This window comes from Mastomys coucha, unplaced genomic scaffold, assembly GCF_008632895.1.
Source record: "Mastomys coucha isolate ucsf_1 unplaced genomic scaffold, UCSF_Mcou_1 pScaffold21, whole genome shotgun sequence".
Classification (NCBI taxonomy): domain Eukaryota; kingdom Metazoa; phylum Chordata; class Mammalia; order Rodentia; family Muridae; genus Mastomys; species Mastomys coucha.
Window position 1 is genome coordinate 80,542,985 of NW_022196904.1, and position 14,447 is coordinate 80,557,431.

The 14,447-nt window shown below is 36.5% G+C and overlaps 1 protein-coding gene across 18 annotated transcripts in view; it reads left to right on the plus strand.

Moving 5' to 3' along the window:
- The window catches only part of Dlg2 (discs large MAGUK scaffold protein 2), a 1,953,494-nt gene that overhangs the window by 1,193,157 nt on the left and 745,890 nt on the right, over positions 1–14,447 (plus strand). For 2 of the 18 annotated variants that reach the window (XM_031387352.1, XM_031387355.1), the window contains exon 1: positions 106–624. The exons of the other annotated variants lie outside the window; for them this stretch is intronic. In XM_031387352.1, the coding sequence (XP_031243212.1) occupies positions 316–624 (309 nt within the window). In that variant the 5' untranslated portion in view covers positions 106–315. Of the gene's footprint in view, positions 1–105; positions 625–14,447 lie in introns of those variants that run through there. 18 annotated transcript variants of the gene reach the window in all.

Genomic DNA, 14,447 nt, shown 5'->3' on the forward strand with positions numbered 1-14,447 from the left:
TGTAGCCCAGCTGTGTGGAGCATTGATTGCTTCTGCCTAGAGCAGGGATACTGTCAAGTTGCTCTGTGAGTTGAGTCATCTATTGACAAAGAGCTACCAGCCCGCAGATAATGCTGTGCAGAGCTGCTCTCACTGCTCCCTCTGCTCCCTCTGCTCCCTCTGCTCCCACGATGAACCGCTTATAGCAGCTGTCAAAGATACTGAGGCATCCACAGAGAAAAAAAGACTTTTACAACTGCCTGGAAGAAAGGGGTGTGAGGGAGGAAGCCTTTCTATGCAGAGCTGACCAAAGAAAAGAGTAGGCATCAGTGCACTATGAATGCATACCTCACCAAGCAACACAGCTGCAGCCGGGGGTCCGATGGGATGGATGTCGGCAGGAGTGCGCCCACCCTCATCAGGGATGCCCACTGCGCCTGTGGCTGGCAGAGGAATACTCAGGGACTCGGGTACAGTTCCCAAACTATGCCCTCCTCAGGACCTGGGGGCCCGGCTTCAAACAGGACCAAGCTGGTCACCTTGTGGGACAGTGTACGGAAAAGCCCCCACAAGACCAGCACCAAGGGCAAGGGGAATTGTGGGGAGCGGTGTGCCTGCCCTCATGGTTGGTTCAGTCCTGCACAGGTGAGCTTTTTCTTTGTGGCTTTCTTTCTGTTATAAGAAAGTTGTGTTTCAGGTCTGGGTAGCTTGAAAACTTTGCTGAGTTCTTGCTGACTGGGATTGCCTGCTTGGAAAAATATTAGGAAAGAAAAATGGTTTTCTAGTTTCACACGTGTTTGTGGTTTTACACTTCTGGGCGGTGGGTAGAAATCCAAGGATGCTATGTATGGCTGTCAGTGACTTTTTCTCCAGCTCACATTCTCAAATGCTCAGATGACTTTTAGGATTCTGTAGCATGGTCTGTTAGCAGCCTAATCACAGTTCTTTTTAATTTTTTTTCTTCATCCTCCTTTAAAAATTATTATTACCATTGTTTTAAGGAACAGAAAGAACTTAACTTTAATCTGACGCTTCCCACCATGATTAAAATAAAAGAACATTTATTTTTCCATCAAAAGAGAGGCTTGACATGTATTACACTGGGTTTACTCTCATGATACTATGTGTCTTTTCAGTTGTGGAGGAGAAAATTTGTTTCTACTGCACATTTCATTTTACAAATGAAAGGACTAATTGGAAACACGGGGGAGGGTAATCAGACTTAGAATAAAAGAAGGGAACACATTTAATTATAGAGGAGCAATGAGGTCATTTATATTAGGACTACAACCATTTCTCCTATAATGCCTTTCTGAACATATGCATATTTATTTAACTTGATTCCTAAATTTCTTTTGCTCTTGAATTACTAGCCTTTCAATAGAAACAAAGTGGACTGACTTACTGCTTCCATAAAGGCAGGGAGCAACTCTTGAAAATGTTATAAATATAAATAAAATGCACCTGTAGTCACCATCATAACAGAGCATAGAATATTCTTAAATATGCACTGGAAAGAACAAGCTATATTTGTAGGGGGAAAATATCTCAATTTCAATATTTTTAATGTATTTGAGAAGTAGATATTGATCATGAATAAAGTATTATGATCTAAGAAATGTAGAGGGGGTTTTGATTTTCATAATAGTTTTTCCTAAGTACTTCCAAGAATACCATATATCGCTAATTTTTAGTAGTATAATTATGTACTCATGGCCAAGCATATGGCTTTTTGATTCATTGGTAGGAAATTAGGAGCTTTATTTAGAAAGACAGAATCTCAGATCTTGTTTTAGCAACTACTTCAGCTTTAAATGGAACCTAGTTTTGGGAAATGTAGTCAAATTTTAAAGTTAATATGAACTCTAAACTGAATAAGGAGTCTTGACAATTTTGAGGATTATGTGTGCTCATTGATAAAACATTAGTTTAATATTCTTTAACCTGTAATTGTGCATAGGTTTCATTTAATTTTCCTAAGAATAGACAACTTACTAATAACATATAGCTTGTGATTTTTGCATGGGGAAATCAAGTTTGGTTTATTACTTGAATAATTTTTTTATTCAAGAAGTAACATGGTTTTATTTCTATAAATTATCATTTCCCAAACAAAAACCCTTAAAACTATCTTGTAATAACAACATAGCAAAAATATTAATATGTGTTCCAACCAAGAGAAACTTTCTCCCTTTTCAATCAAATCAGCTTCCTGCTTGGCTGAAATTTATAAGCAGTTAAAACTTTAAGAGAGTGATATAGACTCTGCACTGGTAATTAAGGATTCAGTGACATATGAGAAGGCAATAAATTGAAGCAGCCCCATTCTCCTTTACTCCTTAGCATATACATTTCCGGACAGCTTCTTGTCACTCACATGTACTTTGTTATTAACTAGCACAGTGTAGATCTATGTTGGAGTTATTATCCCATGTCATTTAAGCACAACAGTCTTTGCTCATAAGAATTCTTCTTTTCACTCTTTCTCATCTCAGACCTACAAGAGTTCTGTGCTCGACTGATTGTTCTCTCTCTTTCCCTTTTCTCTATCCATGCAAATAGATGACACAGAATAACTTTAACTTTGTAATTCATGATTATCCATAAATTTAAAATATACATACAAATATTTCTAAAAATTAACTATTTGTGTATACTATATGTGCTGTATATTATTGTATACATATTTTCATATATACATATAAACATATTTATGAATACATGAAAAAGTATACACAGAGAATTAATATTTTATATCATTCTTAATTTATCAGTGGGAATATATTAGATTACATTCCAAAGAATACTTCATTCCATTCACTTGAAATAGTTCTTAATTTAAAACATTTTCCTTATTATTTAGTGAAGGAAATATGCTAAAATTAAAAAATGTGCATATATTTGTCTTTAATTATTTATTATGCACACTTGTAGTATTTTAACTACATGGAAAGTCTCATCACTCACAGAGACTGTATACTATGACAAACACAAGAATGTATGTGTATGTTAAATCAAAATATGTTTTGAGAGTTTTATAATACTATTTTAATCTTTAATTTCATAAATAGGTTGCAAAATGTCACATCCAAGGGTGGCTGCTAATGACATTAAAAGTAATCTTTGGTAAAGCAAAATGTAAAATGATGGAGCATACTTTAAGCTAACCCAGTGACCCACCTCTGGTACAAAGGAGGGCAAATGATCTTAATGTTTGGGAGCTGAGATCATATTCTCAGACATATTTACTGTATTGAATGAAAATCAGGCTGCATGATTTCTGGTTACCATAATAGAGGTCTATGAAAGTGATTTGACTCCCTCCCAAGGCTCTTTGTCGACTTCCCATTATTTGGGTCGTATAATACTAACAAGATTCTGCCATTCTATTGCTTAGTTGTTCCAAAAAATAGCTTTATCTCTTCTCACATAAGTTGTCATTCCATTTGAATCCTAAGAGTTAATATAACTATAATAATCGGTAGGAAAAATGGAAGTAAATTCTGTAACATATTTCTACAATATTAGTGATGGCCTTGCAAAGAAACATGCCTATCATTGCTTATGTGGCATTTTTTCCCACTTCAGGCTGAAATTGGGAAACACAGAAGAACCATGAAAGCTTGGAAATCATAGTTATATGTATTTTTCCAAATTTCTCCACCATTCATAGTTTATTCAACTATTATATACTGAGTGCCTATGATCTAGCCCCGTGTCATACATTGTGGATATTCTAGCAAACAAAGTAGACCTCTGCAGGGTTAGTGTCCATATTTTATCACAGTCTAGGTATTTAGCAATTATATCATGACCTAAGAGTTCCAAGGAATGTAGTAGTTACTAAATTGTGCATCTTGGCTGCAGAGAGTCTGCAGAAGAGTAAGGCGGCAAGACACCCTTTACAAAAGGAACTACTTCTCCTTGAAACCATCATTTCCATTTTGTAAGATGACAATTTAAAATAGAACCTACTTCCTTGGACTGTGGTAAGGAATCATTAGCATCATACATATAAATCATGTACCACTGTGTTTTTACCTAGCAAAGGCTAAATGAATATTGTTGATGAGAAAATAACTTCACAATCAGTACAGCTACTATAATCTCATTTCACCTTGTTCCATTTTTTTGACTCACTAGGAAGAGAACATATAAATTAGGGTTCTGTGGAGGTGCTACTACTTGGAATAAGTTGGGCTGAATCTCGAAGAACCAAATATGTTTATTAAGCTGAGGAAAAGAAGTAAACCGTTTGCATTAAAATTGTTCTTTGAAAATTATTCTTGCTTCCCACTCTCCTCGGACTTCCATATTCATATTTTTTGTTATTGTTGTTTTGTTTTGGGATCCACTCAGTTTAACTGAGTCTGACTGGATGAACATGTATTTAGAGCTCTCTACTGGCATACTGGTGGGTACTCATCTGAAAACAATGGCTCCCATATCCCCAAAATCTTTAAATAGAAAATAGATCAATAGAAACAAATAGGACGTAATGAGCCCCTCACTCACCTCTATTGATTGTCAATAGGCTGGACTTTTATAGACCTATTGTATGTAACCAAAACCTTTTGAGAAATGTAAATACAAAAAAAAATCATGCAACATCCTCAAATGCTATGTTGAAGTGTACATAGATCTGTCCACCTAGAATTCTGGGCCCAGCAGGGCATGTTTATCAACACAGGAAAATAGGGTAGAGGGTGGGGTCAGAGGCTAGTTAGTGGCTTGTGGTTCTGGATAACAAGCTCTACCACTTTCTGTGTATTGAGCCTCTGGACCAATGAACCCTTCTGAACCAAAATTCCCTAATCCTACTGTTTTCCTTGTTGACACCCAAAATGTCCTTCAGTCCTGTCTTATCTAGGTTTCTATTGCTGTGATAAAACACCATGACAAAAAGAAACTTGGGGAAAGAAGGGTTTATTTCTTCTTTCAGCTTATAACCCATCATGAAGGGAATTCATAGAAAGAACTCAAGGCTGGAGGGAGGGACTAGAACAGAAGCCATGGAGGAGTGCCTCTTACTAGCTTGCCCCTCATTTCTTGCTCAGCCTGCTTTCTTATAGAACCCAGGACCACCTGCTCAGGGATGTCACCACACACAGTGGGCCAATCCCTCCTATGTCAATCATTAATCAAGAAAATATACCAAAGATTTGCCTGTATGCTGATCTTATGGTGGCATTTTCTCCATTGAGGTTTCCTCTTCTAAGATGACTCTAGTTTGTGTCAAGTTCATGAAAATCTACTTAGCCCAAGCATTCATTCACTTTTCCAATCAATATTCATAAGTTCATGGAATGTGCTCTGGAAAGAGTTTACACTTTAGTTCCAGACAATACTAAATTTGAACTTACAAATTCTGTGTAAGCTCCTTTGCTTAATATCTGTAAGCATCATTTTTCTCTTCTGTAAAACTTAGGATCAGAAAGTCATGGTGCAGAGAAATGAAATAAGAATTGAAGACAATTTTTATAAAGACACTGGCATGGCTCCTGGAGCCTAATTTTCAGCATGTGGTATTTATTGCTACCAGTGATTTCAAAGTTTTGTATCTTCTTAACTTGAAGAACTTACTATCCTATTGCATGCTGCCCTTTCATTATAATTTTATGTCTCTCTTAATGATGAAGGTTAAGCTAGGCAATTGTCCAGAAATTTTTGGCATTGGTCATTACCACTGGAGTGACATTGTGTCCTTCGGGGTTCTCAGGAATTTATAACTGTGTATGGAGAGAGAAAATGAGATGTTGGAGGTGAGGAGGGTAGGTCAAATATGATTATATTCAGAAGAATCATTCCCATAACCTTACAGTCAAAAGTTGAGAGAAATTAGGGGATTTTACAGCCCCCTCCTGTTAGGGAGGAGAACTGCATTTGAAATATTCAGCCAAGCCCTGTAAATTTAAATCTCCCTCAATAATTCTTTGATAGCAACTCAAAATCAAGCTGTTTGAAACAACATTGAATGCACAACATTTTAATCCAAGAAGCAAGACTTCCCAACACTGAATCTCAGCTTCAGTTTATGCCCAAACAGAAATATCTCACATCTTTTAGGTCTCTGCCTTCTTTGTACAACCACTTTCCTCTTCTTAACCAAAGAGAATGAGGCTTTTGGGGTTTTTGTTTGTTTGTATTTTGTTTTTTGTTTTTTGTTTTTTTAATTTCTGGGATACTTAAGGCACTCTGGGGAGGGGAAACACCACTCAAGGAAGAATTAAAGTTCCTGTGGCAGGCCTGAACACCCCTGCTACCCACATTACTGGATGCTGACATCAACAGAGCCCTCTCCACAGGATAGCACAAGAAGAAACTCAACAGAGGGTAGGAAGGAGAAGAGCAAAGATTTTGTAGTGTGTCCTGAGTACTTGTGATACCCTGTGAGTGAGACACTGAACTAGCATTTCAGTATTCCTCTAGCATCGGCCACATCCCATTCTAATCCCCATATTATTCTATAGAAACTGCATCTCAGAGTAACTCAGTCACAATCGCATAACTAAATTGCCTGGACCTGGTTTCAAATAGAGGTATTTGGCTCACATAGTCTTTAGACTACATCTTACATTTGCAATTTTTTTCAGCCCTGGGTGGTAGACTGCAACCACTTATCATCACCACACACACTATAGTCCTCTACAACTGCCCAGTTTACTAGAAATTTCCATAAAGGTTCACAGGAGTAAACATACTGAGGATGACTGGCTTTCAAATGTAGAAGCCAAATTTCCCTTCTGCATTATTTTTTCATCTCAGGAATCTTTAAGAAAGTCTTTTCAGATCCTTGCCCTAACTCATCAAGATTAAGGGCAGTGCTCAGTGGAAGCATTGAAGGGGATGAGTACAGACAGCACTGTGAGATATGTTCCCCAGCCTAATTAATCTGTGCCATCCTCCCATTGTTAGGTCTGCAGTGTGGGGGAACTGGGACCAGATGGTCAAAATAGAAAAAGAAAGTAGAAGTGTGTGGAGATGGTAACTTTAGTCCCCATGTAGTATCTCACATTGTGTTTATGACTCTCACACATTTGTTCTCTCTGCCTGTGCATGAAGGCAGATAAAGAACTGGCAGCTAACACTCACATGTCTCTGATACCATCTCCATGGTCCACTTTACTCTTTCTCATGTTCCTTAATTTGCTACTGCTCTTCATTCTGTGTCCACTGTGCTGTTACTGTATTCTAACCCTTTAGATTTTCCCATGCATCTAGTTGTGTTATGGTTATGTCAGAACTGGATAGGAACTTCAAAGCTGCCTAATAGACATTTTTTATTTTTTATTTTTCCAAATGAGAGTCTGAAGCCTAGAAAAGTTAAGAGACTTACCCAAGGTCACCGAGTTTGTGGCAGAGTTGGCCTGGGTGTCTGAACTCGGAGTTGAATTATCTTCTTATGTTCCAAGATGGCCTCCTGCTCACCCCTCTGCACTCATCTCTATGAGGACTTCTGCCAGAAAAGTTATTAGGCATGCAAGTTACCGGGTATTGAACAAAAAATTTTATATTAATACACAAATGTGACTTTTACTAAGAAGTAGGACAAGGAGTCCGGAAAAGTAGGAGAGCTACTAGAAAACATTGTTTATTGTGGTGGGTTTTGTTTGTTTGGATGGTTGTTTTGGTTTGGTTTGGTCTTGGATGTAGTTTTGCTGTGTGGGATAGGCTATCTTGTAACACATTGCAGTTTGCTTCTCTCATACTCCTAATTGCTGACATTACAGGCATGTTTTACCAGTTCTGGCTTAGGAAACACTTGACATGCAGGGAGATGCCTTTGTATTGACAGTGTTTGGAATGTTAGACTGACATTTAGGAGTAGGAGACCAGGGAGGCTCGATGCACTAAAGTATTCAGGGCAGTTCTGCACAGCAATAAATTCCACCATGTACACGGTATGATTCTGAAGCTCATACTAGGCATTAATAAAAACTATCCCAAAAGGCATTACCTAAACACAAAATCAAGCTTAGTTTTGTGAATATGTGAAAAATGTTCTTGAAAGGTTTACTAATCATTTTATTTTCTAGAAGCACATTTCTTGTATATATTAAGGGACTTTTGTACTTAATCCTATTATATTTATCGATTCATTTCCCATTTTGTTGAATCTAGCCTTAAGATGATTCTGTTTCATGTAGGGAGATTTTTGATACAGGTAGTAGCATCCTTGATAGATCTCCTCAATATTAATCTGCACATGTAGGTTTCATCAGCAGAAGTGTGACTGAGCTGATTTGAGCCTTCTTCATGTAAATCTATATCCATCCCTGGTTTTTGTTTATTTTATGCTTTGTTTTATTACATGGTAAGTAATGAATATGTGCATTTGGTATGTGCAATATGACCTTTAAATGTGGTGTGGGCTGGGCAGCTAATTAACATTCCCATCATCCCAAATATTTATCATTTCTTTGTGGTAGGAACATTTTAAAAGCCTCTCTTCTAATCATTTTGAAATATGCTATACTGTGTCATTAACTAGTTACCAGTGCACAAGGAATTGAAATGCGACCACAGGATCTATAACTAAATGTCTTAAATTAGTAGAAACATGAAATTCATGAGCATATCAAATTTCATTGATAAATTACTTTAAAAGATTTCATGCCTTAAAAAGATCTGTGGTATAATATTTCATAGGTGGTACTTATTTTAATTTTTTCTTTTATCATTATCATTATCATCACCACCACAATCATCGTTCTCATCATCATCATCATAATCATAATCATCATCATCATCATCATCATCACCACCACCAATACCAACATCACACCACCACCACATTTAAAATGTGTTTCTGCACCTAGCATATAGCTCAAACACTTACTGCTCTGTAGTAGCGAGGGATCAAACCAGGGCTTCATGCATGTTCACAGTATACCACCTCTGAGATTATTTAGTCTACTAGTTTGGCTACCAGGGTTGAGTTGGCACTTAACTTTCTCTCCTGACACTGTTGTATTTATTAATTTTTAATTATTTATTTTTATTTCTGGTGGGATCATGGAGACCAGAAGAGAGTTTGGTTCCCTTGGCGCTAGCCTGGGTTTCAGGTGATTGTGAGGTACCTGACATGGATGAGGAGAAGTGAACGTGGGTCCTCTGAAAAAGCATCAAGCTGCCTTAGCTGCTCGGCCGCTGCTTCAACTATAGATCTATGTTATAGCTGTCTATCAGTGCCCACTTTTAATCACAGAATTTAATCTTAAGGGACTAGAAATCAGAGGTATTGCCTTTATAGGATAGGAAATTTCATGCATGGTTAAATACCAGATAGATACACACATACTCGTGCACACACACACAATCACACACATACATGATATTCTGAAAACTGCCTCTCTAGCATGTCTATATTTATTTTTTAATTAATTTAAACTAGTACATAAAATCATCAAAGCTTTCATTTTGTGGGTAAAAATGATGTCTAATACTTGTATATATGGCATAGTGCTCAACTCAAGGTTAGCCTATTTCTCCTCAACTATAAGTTTCATATTATAAAACATTTTTTTAAGTACTAGGACTAAGCTTTAAAAATAAGACCTATTTGTTTGTAAGAACGTGGATATGCTTATTTTGTCTACTTCAATTATAATTTTTCCTGTAGACATTATACACATCAAATTATTTCCTTTAATCTTCTCTCTCTCTCTCTCTCTCTCTCTCTCTCTCTCTCTCTCTCTCTCACATACACACACACACATAACATCTTGTTATCCATTTAAATATACATTTATTCACTATCATAACATATAAGTCTTTGACTCTTTCAATACATCATCTAAAATAACTGAGTCTTCATGCTGATGTACTGAGAATGCAGTTCTTTAAATGGCAGTCTTTTATTTACTTAAATTTTTTCTCATTTTCACTTCCATTCTTGCACCTTGAAAAAAAATGTACATGTAGAAAGCTATATTGTCTATATATGTCATTTGGAATTACAATATATTTATTATGTAATGGAAACATTAGCCACTATAAGAACAGTACCACTGGCTCTGACATTCAAAACTGTTGTGTGTTTTTAACTCATCCTTCAATAGCCCAGAAGTCAGAAAAGTTCCCACTGCAGACCAATTGCAGCCTGCTCGGGAAAGTTTTCTATATTTTAATAGCTAAAAACATGGAATAATGAGCATCTTTCTGTGAACCTAGGTGATAATTATTTAAGTACCTTGAGGGTTTTTGGTCTTTTCTTCAACTCTTCAGCTCTGCTGTTATAATACACAAAGAGCTACAGATAGTATGCAAATTAATGACTGTAAAATTAATTTACAGACAGCACATTGACCTCTTCCTAGAGAGTAGCTGATTTCTGTTTTCTGCTGATGGGTGGTCCCTTCCTGCCTAACTAAACCTATCAATTTTAAGTTGTAGTTTAATTCTAATCCTCTTCAATCATTTAGCTCTTAAAAATCTTTAATGTGGCATCCTGTGTTATTAGACTATTGCCTTGTAGACTCCTATGCAGATTCTCTAATCACCTTTTTCCATCATTTTATGGATAAAAGTAAATGCTCAAAGAATTGTGGCTAACATCACACACTGAAAAGCCATGAATTAACACATCCTTGAACTTTGTCGTGACAGCCTAGGGTTCTTACTAGTTGTGCACATTGATAGTGTAGCTGTCGTGTAGATATGTTATACTTATTTATCCAAGTTGTAATTATTCCTCAGACCCCAATTTATGTGTCTGTTGGTTTTGCTGACATAGGGATCTATCATTTCTTTATCTATTTAACTTATTCTCTAGCATGAAGTTCATGTACTTGTCCTTAATTGAAATGCTTGTTTTGGTACATAATTTTACATAATTTCAAGTAAGAATTTTACATAATTTATCAAGTAAAAATAAAATCTAAGCAAATAGCAATATATTCTTGTTTAGCAAATATGCCTTACTAATTTAAAATAATTTTATTTTCTATTTTTAGAGAAATGATACAAACTAACAATAAGCATTTTATGACCTAAAGATACTAAAAATTCAATCTTCTGTAATTTCACCTGGGGTCCACCATTACTAACATTAGGATACCCTCACAATCTGCTTATACTTTCTGCGGCGTGTGAGTGTGCACATGCATTCAGTGTTTGGAGTCCAGACGCCAGTCTTTCTTTCTTTTGGGGGGACAAGATCTCACTTGAATCTGGAGTTCACTGTATAGGATGAACTGTCTGACCACGGGGCTCCAGAGATCAGTCTGTCTCCACCTTCACAGTGCTGGGTTAAAAAGGCACACTGCCACATCTGACATTTTACATGTACTGGGTTCTAAACTCAGGTATGTACGCTTATACCATCAGGGTTATAAGCACTTTACCAACTGAGCCCTTTCCCCAGCAGTGCTTTGTAGGCATTTTTATGTTTGTGAATGTATCTTCAGTGGGGAATACCTTATTTTTGTTTACCTAGTTACAAATGTAGCTAAACATAGTCATATTTCTATGAATAAAATGAGGAAGTTGATAGTATTAAACTATATATTTTCCTTCCTTTGCAAATAAAATAGAATTTTTATAATATAATTTGATTATAAATTTCTCCTCTCTCTCCTTCTACCTGTTTTTCTTCAGGTCCCCTTCCATCAAGATCCACACAGTTTCTCTCTCATTAGAAAATGATCAGTCTTCTAAAGGCTAATAATAAGATAAAATATAATAAGATAAAACAAAACTAATAATTTAGAATAGGACAAAACAAACAAACATAAATTAAAGATCCAAAGATAAGGCATAAGAAACAGACGTACTTTATTTGAACACTTAAGAACTAGATAATGCCGGGTAGTGGTGGCACACGCCTTTAATCCCAGCACTTGTGAGGCAGAGGCAGGCAGATTTCTGAGTTTGAGGCCAGCCTGGTCTACAAAGTGAGCTCCAGGACAGCCAGGGCTATACAGATAAACCCTGTCTCAAAAAATCAAAAAAAAAAAAAAGAATCAGATAAAAACACCAGACTGGAAGACACAATATGTACAAAAATGATGGGTAAGCTAAAAAGAGAGAAGAAATTGTACCCTTATTTTTTAATTAAAAACTTTGTCAGCATGTTCTGTGTAAAAAATTATTTTTATTGGCTTAAGTTTTAATAACTACCCAGACACTCTACCCACATAAAGACATATTGTTGGGTATTTGAGTTATTTGGAAGTTTTTTTTTTTTTTCATCTTCACTATGAAAAAGACTGAAGAAATCACTGGAATGTATGGGACTTTGATCCCTTTTCTCATGGTGGGTGAGTTTTCAAAAAGGGTTTGCTGAGTGAAAGGTTATGAAATTTTTTAAAGATTCATGTTATTTGCATTGTCCTTCCATCAATATTTACTTAACAATTAATTATTGAACTGTCTCATACCCCAAAGCACTATGTTAATCAGTGAGACTGATCCTGTCCCACAGAGCTTAGAATTAATTGCCAAATTGCTTCTAAGGAGGTTTACATGTGTATAACCCTTCCTTCATGGGATCATATGAATGTGTCTCTCCTTCTGTGCATTTATTTAGTCATTTAATCTTTATAAGATTCTTTTTTGAATCTGGTAAAATAAAAGGAGCATGTCACTGGTAATTTAATTTGACTTCTTTGTTAATGAGGATGGACATGTTCTGTGCCACTGTAGGTGACTATAGTATTCTGTGTAACCCTCTCTATTAGCTCCTGAAATAGTAGCTTAATATGTGCCTTTTTGTTTTTGTTTTTGTTTTTTGTTTTTTTTTCAAGATAGGGTTTCTCTGTGTAGCCTTGGCTGTCCTGGAACTCACTCTGTAGACCAGGCTGGCCTTGAACTCAGAAATCTGCCTGCCTCTGCCTCCCAAGTACTGGGATTAAAGGTGTGTTCCACCACTGCTTAATACATGTCTTGTTGATCCATTGAATGGATAAGAGAAGTGGTTGTGGATAGATGAATAAGTGGATGCAGAAAGGAGAGAAACTTCTGTTTAAGAATTCTAGATACAGAAATTTCCAACTATTCCAAACGTGGAAACAAAACTTTATACTTCACTAAGTTAGTGGGTGACATTGCTTTCCTGTTACTATGACCTTTCCTTGAGTCTATCCTTTGGAAGGAAACAGGCTGACCATTTTGTCTTTTCACTTTCATACAAGGCAAGGAAGCTTGTATGAGTGACAAATGTGATGGCCGTTAATATAACAGGCAGGTATACACAAGCTATTTCTCTGTGTCTAGAGAGTTTGCTGAAGAGTCCACATAGACAGTAACTTGACAGTAGGAAAACTTGAGGAAATGAGTTTGGAGAAAGCCATTGGGAAAAGTTCCCCATTTAATGTGGTTACCTATGGATAAGAGTTGAGTGATGCCAGGTGGTAATAGCACACACCTTTAATCCCAGCAAACAGGAGGCAGAGGAAGGCCGATCTCTGAGTTTGAGGCCAGTCTGGTCTAAAGAATTCCAGGATATCCAAAAACCTTGTCTAGAAAAACAAGCAAGCAAGCAACAAACAAACAAAAAAAGTTAAGTGAAATTTATATATAAAGAGATGAGTATGGGGCAGAAGTACAGAAATTCTGTCCTTGACCTTCAATAGAGTTAAATTATACAATGACAATATAAAATTTTAGTCATTAAAAACACACTATTCTTATATTGTTGTTGTGAATATTAAAAAAACTTATGATTCCAGAAAATTTCTTTTATCAAAATATTCTCTGGCTGTTCTATGAGAGAGAGAGAAAGAGAGAGAGAGACAGAGACACAATGACAGAGAAAGAGAGAATTAGAGGAAGGAAGGAAGAAGGAAGGAAGGAAGGAAGAACAAAAGAAAGAAAGAAAGGAAGGAAGGAAGGAAGAAAGAAAGGAAGAAAGAAAGAAAGAAAGAGAGAGAGAGAGAGAGAGAAAGGACCAATAAATCTTTAGTTTGGAGAAACACTTGACTTCTAGGACAAGAAGATTAAAGGGAAGCATAAAGCCATAACGCATTACATAGGTTGAGAAATGAGGATAGATCCAGAACCAAGATGTTCTTCAGCTTGTGAAAGCAGCCTTCTGCCTGGGAGCTCCTAGTAGACTTAAAATTATTATTCCCACTAACTTAGTAGAATGGCAGTATAATAGTTGGCATTGTCACAACAGCTTTCTCTTCACATCTCATCTTGGGCTTCCAGATTGCACTCATAACTTTCCTTTCGCACCTATCATCCTGCAGGCAAGCCTCTCCTCCAGTCATCCTGATCTGGCAGGGCTGACATCACCCTCAGCTCTAGACCTTCCTACTCCCAGAACCCACAAGAATTAATCACTATTAGTTAACATGGAATTAACTTTCAGAGCGTCTCAAACATTTGAATTTTTGCACTTCTATTCTCAGGGTCTATTCACAATTGATAATACCATTTGGTTCCCTTCGATTCACTGTCAATGCTGTTGTTACCCAATTTATCACAGATATTTTCTCTCATTTAACATACAGCTCTATTCATAT